Source organism: Anabas testudineus, chromosome 14 (genome assembly GCF_900324465.2).
Source record: "Anabas testudineus chromosome 14, fAnaTes1.2, whole genome shotgun sequence".
In the NCBI taxonomy this organism is placed as follows: Eukaryota; Metazoa; Chordata; class Actinopteri; order Anabantiformes; family Anabantidae; genus Anabas; species Anabas testudineus.
Window position 1 is genome coordinate 18,291,729 of NC_046623.1, and position 13,081 is coordinate 18,304,809.

Consider the following 13,081-nt stretch of genomic DNA (forward strand, 5'->3'; position numbering starts at 1 on the left):
CCTTTTGGGCAAAGTGGCTCATTCCAGTACAAGTTAGGTGCATAGTAAATGGAACCAGTTTAGAGTGAGCAGGAGCCAGTGTCTCTGTGATCTGATGACCTAGTTATGAGCTCTGAACCTAACTAACTGAATTAGTTCTGCAGGTAAAATAGCAGGATAAATCCACTGTTTGATGATAACTACAGTATATTTCAGATAAAGTACATCCTGTTTGCACCAAGAATACATGCACTAATATTTTACTGCAGGTTGGAGTTTGCAGGTTGTTGTATTCACCTTCCTGCCACTTACAACCAGACTCCAGTAGAAAAGTGGTGATTTTTATCAGGCAGTAATCTGAACAGCTATGGTCAAGCGTGAGAGGACAAGCAGGGAGCAGAGGGGTCATTGAGGAGTCAGAGCACAGCCGACAAAGGCCTGGTTATGTCTGGGTTAATGTTTAGCCTGAAGACGAGCAGCTCATGGCCCTGCAGCCGTTTGTCTCCGCTGATCCGTCTGATGCTGCCTCCGCTCTCCAGGAACTGTTCGTCCAAAATGGTGAGTGCTGCACCGACACTGGGTTAGCATTAGCATTAGCATTAGCATGGAAAAGAGCTCAGTGGTGGCTTTTATTCGAGGCTCGAGTGATGGAGACACGGGTGATATCTCATAAGAAAACCCACACACGTTTGTGGATGCAGAAATAGGTGTCGACAGCTGCAGGAACCCACCGTGTCCTTTGTCGTAACACACGCACGCCAAACTCCAGTCGAAAGCGTCGAATTAAAAGTTTCCACGCGTTTCTGTGTATACACTAGAATTAAAACCACGTTTTGTGACAAGCTGAGACTTTTAAAACTGCTTCTCTTAAATTCGGCATAAAAATCTCTAAGTCACTACACAATCATCACATGTATTTTCACATCTGCAACCCGTGGAACTTGGTTTGGGGACTTTCTGGTACATGTCATAAAGTGGAGGATTTGTACATGAAGTCTGGTTTGCTAAAGACGAGCAGGATCAGAACAACTCTTTTTAAATAGTGTGTTAATATCGTTGTGGCTGTGAGTTTCCAACTATTGAAGCCATTAAGTTTGGTTCCATTAAATGCACAGATAGATGGTTCATGCTCTCACCTGCTTTCATTGACTTCATTGTCATTGTTGGAACTTGACTTCCACCTTGGGGACGCAGCACGAAGAGAACTCAGGTAACTGCTGCAAACAAGGTGACACCTGAAAACCTGACATGGTGCTGTCGTTAAAGGTTGATCAGCATGTTCACACTGAAGTGACTTTAGGTTAAAATATTATAAAACATAAACACAAATGAATATTAGATTTTCCGATGTAATGTCGACAAAGAGTAACTGAATGTTTTATGCTGAATGTTTATGTGTGACCATCATCAGTCTTCAGACTCCCACTGGCTCTCAGCTGCAGACCGGGATCAATTGGTGATGGAGCTCAGGGCCACAGGCTGGATGGAGGTGGAGGACCGCAACGCCATTTTCAAGGAGCTTCACTTTAAAAACTTTAATCAGGTGTGTGTGTGTTGTACTTTGGTTGGATCCAACGTTACACAGCTGAGTTTCCAACATCTTTGCTTCTCTTTGGCTAGTTTAAAGTTCAGACTCAGGTTTGTAATATATTTGCCGTGTTGGCAGCACTAAAACATCTGATTCTACTGTTGTTAAGTGCATCAGTGAAGAGCTGGATGTAAAACCATAGAGATGTAATAAAAATCATTTGTCAGTTATACCTAATCACTGGGGTCACAGAAACTTGTGCAGCTGTTTGGAGTGTGAATAGAGGTTTTTATGACATTTGTCATGACAGAAACAACACAGCTGCCGTCTGCTTCACTGTTCCTAGTTTTTATTCCAGACTCTGAGAGATTCAGTGTTTTTTAGTTTTTGTAAATGTGCCGTCTGCTGTGGTCTTCAGGGAGCTGTTGTACACTGGTCAGAGGTTTGTTTGATGGGGATCTGGGTGCAGACCACCACGTGCACAGTGAACTCTTTAACTGGAAAATCCATCAGTGTTTAAATGCTGATTGGTTGCAGGTGCATGTTCCTGTCTGCTCTGTTTTCTCTTAGTTCTGGATTTACTTTTTGTTCCTTTCTGCTAAGAAAAGCACAATAACAATTAGAAATGTGTTGTTTGAAATGAATCGTTATTCCTACTCACTGTGAGACATGATGGACATGAAGCTGTCGATACAGAACATATCATGATACGGGGGTTGGGATTGAGTATGTTGTGACACGTTAAGCAGGGTTTTTTCTTTTTTGGGTTAAACACTGCGATCTAGTGGCCGAGGTTTTAAACAACACCAATAAGATAAGTGTCAGTTTAATATTAGTTTATAACCCTTTGATTATCATAATTTTCATTAATTTGATGTATTTGTCACACACCAACTACAAACATTACAAATATTAATTATAATAATATAAAACATATTTAAAAAGTATATTATACATATACATATTATTTAAAAATGTGACACAACCATCATTAAAAAGTGGCACAAACTTTATTTCTGGGGGTAAAAGAAAACATAAAGAAATGTTTAGTGTCAGCACGTTTTTTTCCACTCAGCCCAGTGTTGGGCAGAGTGAACTGCGGGATCTCAAGGCCACTTAGTGGACTTCCTCTAATCCTGTTCTTAGTTGTTTTAGCCCCTAAAATAGTCTGTTTTTACACTTCCCAGTGTTTGAAGTCGGGGGGCGAGCAGTGACCTCCCCCATCTGTTCCTCCCGGCTCTAAAGCCTCTCCTCTTACCCCGACACGTCAGGCTGCATTACCCTGAGACTCGCCAGGCGGCCAGTTCGCAGCAATTGGGGTTTCGATCAGAATGATTTCTTGCACAAACAATCAAATTGGTTAAAATGTTTCATCTGGTTCACAAACCACTAACAACCCCATCATTCTTTCTGGTAGACGTGCTTTGCTTTCTCTTTTTTTTTCTTGCTTGTTGCCACCCGCTTCCCTATCTCTGTCTCTCTGTCTCTGTCTGTCTCTCATTCCCATCCTGTGCCCCATGTTATTGGGGAATGAGCTCATGTTGTTCCAATTTTACATGCTGGCAACACTCTCCTCCTGTCTCTGCCCTTCTTTTTCACTCTTTTATTCTCTCTCCAGCCACCCTTAAATTCTCTGATGCATTTTCACAAACTCTCGAGCTCGTTTTTCTCGTTTTCGTTCTTGAAGGGCTTTTACTGGAGGGGAAGGGAGATGAGGAGCGACACGCTGGCTGATTTCCATTCGCTACTTATCTCCGAGTGATGGGCTCGAGGAAATCAGATCCCCAAGAGTTTATAATGAGAATAACAAATCCTCTTTTTGTGAGCTGCAACACTTCCTCTAATGGTCCATAGGGGGCGGTAGAACTGTACCCGTGGCTTTAAATCCACAGTGGCAGCTGCTGAAACAGCCACTTGTAAATGGAAATGAACTTATAAAAAAAAGAGCATAACAGCTGGACTTTCCTTTTTAAGTTTATTTTTATTTGATTAGATCAAGTGGAAAGTGCTGTGATGCTGTTGTATCCACACAGAAATGAATCTGCAGCATGTGGGGACAGTAGTCTGACAAGTTATTTTCCCATCAAGTTTATTTAATCAGGTTTGAGCAGTGAAATCCTTTGGTCAGTAGAGTCCCTGCAGTCATATGTGGAAACATCTGTGTGTAGATGTGTCTTTAATTCTCTACATTTTGGTTGGGATTGTGCATGTTTGTAAGTTGCAGGCACTGATAATGTTTACGTGTCGAGCTTTAAGTTGTGTAAGTTTGCAGATGACCATCTGCTTTACATTTCAGTGGTTGAAGTGGAAACATGCATGTGACACAAATCAAATCCGTAGCCTATAGATGCTGCTTGTATAGGAGAGGTAAGCTGTGCATGCTCCGCTGTTGTTATGTTGACAATGGTCACATTCATCAAATATTCAGTCGTGTATAGAAAGCTGCATTTGGTGGGAAAAAGCCTTTTTTAAACTAAGGAGCAGAAAACTTTGAACCAGGTAAACATTATATCCACAATGTAATAGATTATTTTGATTCATGGGTTAAGCAGATAAATGAGGATGTTTGACTCTTTGACCGCTCATGTTACATGACCATGAATATCAACATTAAAATGAAGTATTAAGCTAAAATTTCTTGCTTATTTTTGAAAAAAAAAAGGAATTTGTTGTGACAGTTTAAGAAAGTGATAGGATTTACAAAACTCTGACAGATGTATTCATTAATATGACACAATAAATTGTTGCAGCCCTAATTAAATATTTGCTTTATTTAGTTGATGTATGTTCTTAGGATGGTTCACGTGGTCTTCTAATTACTTACGTGAATGTATGTTGTTTAATTTCTGGGAAGTGTGTTGGTTGGGGTGTTAGAGACTGATGCTGTGAGGCAGTAAATCTGTGGCTTTAATTTGTGGTCATGTTAGAAACAAATGAAGAGGAAGTTGGATTTTAGAAAATTTGCAGTCATATTCTGACAAAAAAAATATAATGCAACAAAAACAAAGACGAACCTGACAAGCTGGAGATGAACAACACACCAAAGTTGCGGTTCACCACAGACAATAACCACATCACAAGCACCGGAAAAAGCTGCTGCGTCCACAAGCTTCTGGACTTAAGTTGCAGTTTTGCTGTGATTCAGACAGCTCCCTCTGCTCCCTCGGCTCCGTTCTCAAAGGTTGATCCCCCTTTTTATATTCAGTCAGGGGCTCCCTGTCCACCAAATCTCCTTCAAGCCTCTGCCTCTCGTTATGGGCCTTGCTGTGCTTGTGTTGAATAAGTTGTCCTACAACTAAAACTGAGCCCCTGGGTAAACCGTACTTTCAGAGCCACCAGAGTGGGAAATAATCGGTTCTTACTAAATAAATTGTTCCATTTAATATTTTGTATGTTGTTGCCAGATTAGGACTTTACCTATGGAATAACTATGGTTGTTTTCAAAGACCTGCTGTCATTTTAGTCTGTGGAGAGTTTGAGCAGTTTTTCTGACGTGACATGAATAAAATTCATGTGGAAATGCAGGAAACTCCTGGAAAAAAATGCTCAGAAACTTTCACCTAATCTATTCTAAACCCAACTACTATATGTACACATGTATCGTGCTCACGCTGGGTCCCTTTACTCGGCTCCGTGAGTTCAGTTCCCATCTCCGTCTCATAAATGGAACTTTCCCTCGGAACTGGAGGCATCCTGCGTTCATCTCATCTTGTCAAAATGGCTGCAGGGAAGCTGAAAGGTGTGGCACCCAAGCGGAGGTGGTTAGATAATCTGGCTATCAGTCACTGGGTAAGCTAAGATGTCTGCTGTAGTTTGACAAACCCAACGTCTTTTTAAGCCCTTGCTGGTTACCCTGCAGTTAATGATGGGGTTTGCATACGTCGTCTTTGACACCATGCTCGAACATTACATGAGACTCTCAACATAAGTAGAAGCTGACGTTGTTACACACGGCATTAGTCACTTAACAAGTGTTTGCAGCATGGCAGAGAGTGCAATACCTAGTATCAGGTTTAAACTATTTTCTGTGTTTCTTAACTTCCAGTACGTTATTCGAGGAGATTAATACACGTGCTTGGAAGAGCTCTCACTGCTTCATGAAAGAACTTCATCACTTGGCAGCTTTGCTTCATGATTACTTGATATTTTGCTTTAAGTTACATGTCAACTTAGTGGGAAGCCACGTCCGGCCAGCTGGAAGCTTGTGAAGAGAAATGAGACATAAGAGGTGTGGTCATCATGATCATTCTCATCACCACCACCACCACCACCAAGCAATTCGCAGCGTTCTTGCCTGTCACTGTGGACGAGCGAAGGTTTTCCAGGGGGCTGACACTGACGTGGGTGATGATGGGGTTTGCAGAGTAATCATCAGGCATTCTTGGTGGTGTGTAATGGAGGAGAGCGGCTTGTCTTCATGTGTGTTGGCACATACTTGTGTGTTTGCTGAGGAGGTTTGTATAAATGTATTCGTACACGCATCAGTGTGCCTGTGTGTGTGTGTGTGTGTGTGTGTGTGTGTGTGTGTGTGTGTGTGTGTGTGTGTGTGTGTGTGTGTGTGTGTGTGTGTGTGTGTGTGTGTGTGTGTGTGTGTGTGTGTTTGTGTGTGTGTGTCAGAGGCTAGTGAGAGTAGGCACAATCTGCATGCACTTAGTCCTGGCAAGGCAGAGCAGGCGTTTCTAAGCCCCTGGACTGCGCGGCGGTGGAAAACCAATCTGTAAATAACAGACACATGTGTTTGAAACGGAGTCTTGTATTCCAGCCCACAGCCGCAAAGAGAGAGAGAACACCACTCGGCCCCGACGTCAAATTGTCTCATCCAGTGTTGTATGACAATCATGCTGTAATAGCAGCAAAATGGCTCCTCAAAAGCGGGTGTATGGTGAAAGGGGCATAGTGGGGGTCTGCCATGGGGTGTTTCTGATTATTTGAGATGGGGGCCTGTGTAATGTCATGTCAAATTATCTGAGTCTGACAGCTCCGGCTTGTTGGGCCTGTTGGAGAGAACGGCTGTCTGGCTGACAGGATGGATAGTCGACTAGCTGGTTGACCTATTGACTGGAGAAGTGTGGCCTGTACAATACAGATGGGTAAATAAAGAACTTTAAGAGAGAGAGAGCCCTTGACCTCTGTTGACTTAAGACCTTGACTGGGAGTTAGAGCTGGATTATTTTCTTGTTTGACCCAAGTGCAGTGTGTTGAGATGACCTACAGGTGACAGACGAGCGTAGCACTTTGCCAGTATTGTGTCCTGCTACTCTGCTTACTGCCCCTGGGGGACCAGTACCTGTGTGATGGGGCTGATGTGAGGCACCACCTTTCAGGTTATTTCAGGGTTTTCAGACAGTCTCCGGTTCATTTACTTCTTCTCTACTCATAGCCTTTAAGTCACTGAATGTTCTTTTAGGGTTCGTGTTCAAAGTTCTGCTCCAACTTACATTTTGCTTTGTTTGCACATCACGAGGTCTAAACAGCTACAGTGAATTTTGATAAAAGCAACGCGGCCTGTGTACTGTATCGTACTTTGAAATTTGGATAATGAGTGTAAGCTCCAGTTGGTGCTGGTTCAGCATTAATACAGCATTTGTTCCTAATCATTGGTGGGCTTCACCATTTCATGAGCTGGCTTTGGAAGAAAAATATACTTCTTGAATAAAAACTGAATTGAAGAGACCAATTATTGGTCCAGACTAGAAATTCTTTCCTCGGCCAAGTTTGGAAATGTATGATACAGATGTGACTGCAGATGTTTGCATTTGAAAAACCTTCATAATGTCTGTAAATGTGCAACTGTCTCATTTTGAAAACTGTCTCATTTTGAGTACTGGGACCTAGTTGGCAGTCCAGTAGTATTAGAAGATCCCTTATTAAATTATTACTACTAGGGAAACAAATGCATCATTCACACCTGTTGATCAGGTAAGAAGCCTGATAACATGTATATAAAACTGTTCCAGTGACATGCAGTATTTTAAACATTCAGCTTTGAACTGCTAATCTAACTTAACCGAGGAATAATAATTAAGGCAGCTTTGATGTCTGATTCTTTTAGCCACTTGAGGGCAGTGGAGGCCTGTTGTGACTAAAACATAAAGTGAAAAGTTGCTTATTTATACATGCAGCTGATATAAATGTGAAGACCAACCTTATCATTCATTTAAAGATGTGTTTGTGACCACCTGATGAATGCAGGCCTAATATTTCCTCTCTTTTTAGCTCTGCTTTTGGTCTCCACCCACTGTTAAGAGATATATCAGACTCTTTACAATGAAAGAGAGATGAAAAATGATCACAAATAGATGGATTATGACCAAAAAAGACACAAAATGAACCTAAAGAGACAATCGCTGAAAACGGACACAAAATAATTGTGCATCTCTCAGCCTGGGCCTTGTTTTGTAATCCAACCTTGACATTTTACTGTTAAAAGTAGTAGTAGTAGTTTCTGTGTATCATGTCCAGTACTATGTGGTTGTAGTGTTAAATGATCCGGAGCAGAGAGTTTATCTCCATCACTCATTTCAGTGTGGTGCAGCTTATAATTTACACAAATACTAGAGGCGCATTTTCCATGGAGACAAGGAAGGCAGCAATTTTAATTTGACAAGCAACAATATCCATTTTGACAGGAGGATAATGTTTTTATAACTCAACACAGTATTCTGTGTTCAAACAAGCCTCATTAGTGATAGTGGAAAAAAAGAAATATTGAAAGTGAATGATTCAAATGTTAGCATGACAAGTGTATTCCAGCACATGTTCTTAGCCCAGTTTTGCCGGACGGGCCGGTCTTTGAATGTTAAGTGAGCACGTTTTTCTCCTTAACTGAGTACAGACTGGAAATGGGACAATCTGCAGGAACTCTTAAGTGTTCACACAGAATCCTTTTACCTGCCACTCATTGTTCCTCAGCAGCAGATTAACCCCCCCTGATATATACAAATATATATATATATAGAGAGAGAGAGGGACAAAGAGAGAGTGGGGGACACACAGAGAGAGACATGTTTGGGCAACACCTGACATGACAGGCTGTTCAGCCATCTCCATTAGAGTCAATGAGAGCTGAGGAAAAGCAGACCGCCACATTCTCCAAATTGGTGCCAGTGGGGTCAAGTTGCAGGAATATGCCAATTACTTAAATTGATCGGGAGACGGTTTCCTTGATAACCAATTTGATCAAACAGCCGATCGTGTTACATGTGTCGCGCTGCTTGGGCACCAAACAGGACGTCTCCGAAATTGGTTACAACAAACTAAAAGGGCCAAAAGCAATTTCCTCTGCGAGAGTAATTCTGTGTCGTCATGTCAGGTGGTGGATGGGGCCGCAGACATGGTCTGTAAACAATGGTGTTTCAGTTGATTTAATTAGGCAGGGAGGAAGTATTTAGGGGCTTAATTGAGATTGCAGTGGGAAATTGCTCTGAAATAGGTTTACCTGATTTTTTTTTTTTTTTCCTTCACAGTGGGCATAACGAGGGATTTCACTCTCCTCTTTGTAGATAATTAGAATAACCACGATCACCCCCTGGATGCCTTGTGATTGGAGAGATCCACATGCTAAATATGAAGAATGTGTATGTTTCTGTGTGCGTGCACGCTCTCTGGTCCTTACGTGGGTGTAGAAGTGTGCACACAAGCAGTCGTGACTGCATGACTACATGTGCTTCTCTGTGCCTCGGGTGGCAGCATTGCTCCTTTAGCCGTAGCTGGATGTGTTGGGTATTTACAGTAGCTCTTACCTTGCTTCTCTCATCAGCTGTTGACCTGTAATGTGTACGTTGCTCAGTACACCAGCGGTTCTTGATCTTAAACCCTAATGTCTTTGGTTACAGCAAAAACAAATGAATCTGCCTTGTTGTTCCAATACTTTGAGAGGGGACGTATCCGGTCTGATGCACATTTGACTCTTTGTTAATTCAGAGACTGAAAAAAATGGTTGTTCTCACCATTTCGAGATGCGTTTATAAAGCTGTGGTCAAACTCCATTACATTACTCCTTCTATCACTGATGGTGACTAGACTGAAAATGGTAAAGACTAAAGAAACAATAGTTTTAGGTTTTGATTGAGGAGAAATCCACTTCCTGAATAGTTTTTGACTGACAGTTGATTGTTTCTTCCTGACCAGGCCTTCGGCTTCATGTCGCGAGTGGCTCTGCAGGCAGAGAAGATGAATCATCACCCAGAATGGTTTAATGTTTATAATAAGGTAATAACTGTCTCCTCATTTTGGTTTTAATCACACACTGTAACAATGGAGGGCTGCGTTTGTTTAGTATCTGTTACAGAAATCATGGCTTGTAAAGTCAGTGTTGTCTCAGCTACGTGTTTGAGTTACTGCCATATTTACAATTCTATGGTTGTGATATAACAAATTACAGACACACAGACATCAATCAACCCTGGATAAAGTCAGAACAGTCCCTGCATGTTCTGAAGTGCCCACACACTCCATTAGTCAGAGCCACGATAAAACGCAGTAGCTTCACGCTGTAATCCCATCGTTTTTTTTGTGAAAATCTCTGCAAATGTCTCGGCCTTGCCTTCGCGAACCCCCGCAGCCCCAAACACTCACACATACTTCCTCACTTTGTCAGTCTCAAAAATAAGGTAGTGGTTGATATGACAAACCCAGTCCCTGAAAATCTCTCAGCGTTAGTCTGTAGCCACTGAGTTACTGTGTGGTGGACCAGGCTGCTGGGAGAGGAATGCTGCTCCTAATCCACTCTTTATTGAAGTGGCTGTAGAAGGCTGCTACAGGTCTCTGGGCCCCCACAGCACTTTCCACCAGACACTTGCACATAAATCCCACACTCGCTGAAGTTCAGCCTCGACAAAATAGATGCTGTGTTCTGAGCTACTGCTAATATTCTATTATTATTCATTCATGAACAGTTCTGTTTTTGTGGCTGCCAGTATTGAAAGGTGAATTTATTAACATGGGCTGCGACCCAGGGGACAACCATGCCCTCAAATGTTTCTGAATGCACTCTGCTGAAGGCAGAGTTAGACGCCCACTAATCACAACTCCTACTAAATAACACACTTCATTAGGTACACCTACGCAGCACCTCAAACTGCAGCTGTTTTAACCTGCTGTATTTGTCTTTATAGCTAGTGTGAGTGTAGATAACAATAGTAACAGTAGCTCCTTGAAATTACCATGCAGCTTACGGGAAATAAAAAAATAAAGTTTGCTTTTAAGGAGAGTTGGGGCCAGGACTTGACTAACTTAACTTAGCATGAAAACAGTATTTACAGATGAAACTGAAACTACTGTCAACATGGTCCTTGATTTCTAAGTTGAATCACAAGCCGGATCATTTTACACCATCTCACCTTGACAGTACTGTAACATTCTCTGAAATATGTGGATTATACCAAAAAATGGATGATTAATTACTACTTTACTTTACTCTGTAAACACCTCTGTGTGTCCTCACAGGTCCAGATTACACTGACCACACACGACTGTGGAGGACTCTCAAAGCGCGACATCAAAATGGCCAAGTTTATTGACAAAATCTCACTTTCCATGTAATATGTTTGTTCTATCTTTTTATTCCAACTCAGGTGAATGTATTTTCTGCTTCCTGTTGATCCACAGATCTCTGCTTTGTTTTAAATAGAAAATCTGAAATATATTCTGTTTAAATCTTTTTATTAAATTTTCTCTGTTTTCTACAAGTTTCCTGTAAAAATAAAAAGCTTTTTGTTAAATGGTGTCTGTGTAAGTGGTTCTGGAAGATTTCACTTCATTGTGGTTTTCATGTCTTTAGCAGTATTTATTTTCACACGTGGAAATAAAATAGAGTAATTTCCCTGCAACTCTGTCGAGAGCTCAACAATAGTCCAGAGGATTCTTTTTCCTGTCGGCCCTCCGCTGGACCACATGTTCTGTTTCTTGGAGGTGGAGCAAAATGAGCAAAGGGTCAAAGTCAGTAGGAAGGGGATTTATTTGATTTACTGTTTGTTAATGGATGAGTCACCTAGAGCTGCTGTGTTTTCCTGACTGGATTGCCATGAGGAGAAGATCACCAAAGAGAAAGGAGTTCTAAAAAGTCATAAACAAACCAATCAGTAGGGGTACATGTTGTCAGTGTATGTTGTAAAAAGCCTCTTTCTTTGTCGTCTCTGTTCCTTCAGGCTGGAAAAAGAAAGTTAATATGATTTTACTCCAGATAGTAGTAATACAATAAGTGTAAAGCAACAGGTGCCAGTGTCAGTGGGAGCTTTTTGCTGTTACTGGTTCAGTAACAGGCCGACAGCAGAGGTTATGATGTCAGACCAAGAAGTAGTTTGATGAGGGAGGGAAACAAACCTAAACACTGTCAATGTGGCATCATATTTACATGTACGTGCAACAGATCTTGATTTGTCAGTAATAGTCACGAATCAAAAGTAATCTAGTTACTCTTTCTACAGGATTCCAACAGATGAAACAGGGTCACAGCTGTGAATGTCCAACAGTAGCTTAATTAAAACATAGTGTCATAAATGTGGTAAGATTTGAATGTGGACATTTGTCATTTGATGGTTTCATTGTGTGGTGTGATGATAATAGACGTCTCCACTGCAACTGGGACTTCAAGGTCCTTAAAGTCACTTCAAATGAGCTTCATCTTCACTGTTGGAAGAGGCCGGAAAGAAAACAAATGTCTAAATGAGATGTAATTGAAGGTTTTCATGCTTTTTAAATCAGCCTTCACTTGGATGGGGGTCCTGTGGGTTTTCTGTTTCACAGTTTTGTTCAAATCTATAAAACTGTTTGTAACCTGTGCTTGAATGCTGCAGCCACCATTCAGCGTTGTGACTTGGGTCTCATGGGTTAAAGACTGGCTGTGTTTACATTGGATCAGATTTTCACAGTGTTTTCCCTCTTTAGAGTTTGGGCCACATGTTAGTCAGGTTAAATCACATGGTCGATGTTAGATATGTATCATATTGCAAAAAAATGGTTTGTGAGCAGCACTTAACCCCCGTTCATTTGTCTGTACAGTAAGCTGCTGCATCTGATAAGTATTAAATTCTGCCTTTGTCTTGAATAAAATCAGTCATATTTATTTAAACACGAGTTTCCTGTAAAAATAAAAATGTTTAGTCAAATGCTGTTGTCTATGTAACTGAATCATACAGAACAATGGAGCACTGACTCTTGAATTAGTTGGACTTTGTGGTTTAGTTTCAGAATTTCAACACTAACTGGTTCTGGAGGATTTCACTTTATTGTGTGTGTCACTGTGTGGTTTTCTTGTCTTTAGCAGTGTTTATTTTTAATTTAAATAGAGTGTAATTACCCTGCACCGCTCTTTCCAGTACCCTTCTAACTGCTTCTTGTACACGGCGTCGACTACAAGGCTGAAAACAATATGAGACAAGTCTTTTAATATAACTGACAGACACTACCTTACCTTCACCTGCAGCAGCTGTTGTTGTCATCAGTTCCAGGAGACGTCCGGAGAGAAGCCCTAACACTAGATAACTAGATTTTCTTTCCCACTGTTGGCTAATGCTTGGTCAAATGGGGTTGTTGGGTTTTCTATATAATTCTTTATACGATTATTCTCCGTAA

At 41.3% G+C, this 13,081-nt stretch overlaps 1 protein-coding gene across 2 annotated transcripts; it reads left to right on the forward strand.

Annotated features, from left to right (window-relative positions):
- The first annotated feature begins 324 nt into the window (after nucleotides 1–324).
- On the forward strand, nucleotides 325–11,615 carry LOC113170880 (pterin-4-alpha-carbinolamine dehydratase 2-like). Of its 2 annotated transcripts, XM_026373183.1 has the most exons (4): nucleotides 327–537; nucleotides 1,391–1,522; nucleotides 9,638–9,718; nucleotides 10,955–11,236. In XM_026373183.1, the coding sequence occupies exons 1-4, from the start codon at nucleotides 424–426 to the stop codon at nucleotides 11,048–11,050; spliced, it is 423 nt and encodes a 140-aa protein (XP_026228968.1). In that variant the 5' UTR covers nucleotides 327–423; the 3' UTR covers nucleotides 11,051–11,236. The 2 variants fall into 2 exon arrangements, with proteins under 2 accessions (XP_026228969.1, XP_026228968.1); XM_026373184.1 differs by lacking the exon at nucleotides 9,638–9,718 and having other exon boundaries at nucleotides 325–537; nucleotides 10,955–11,615.
- Nucleotides 11,616–13,081: the final 1,466 nt, after the last annotated feature.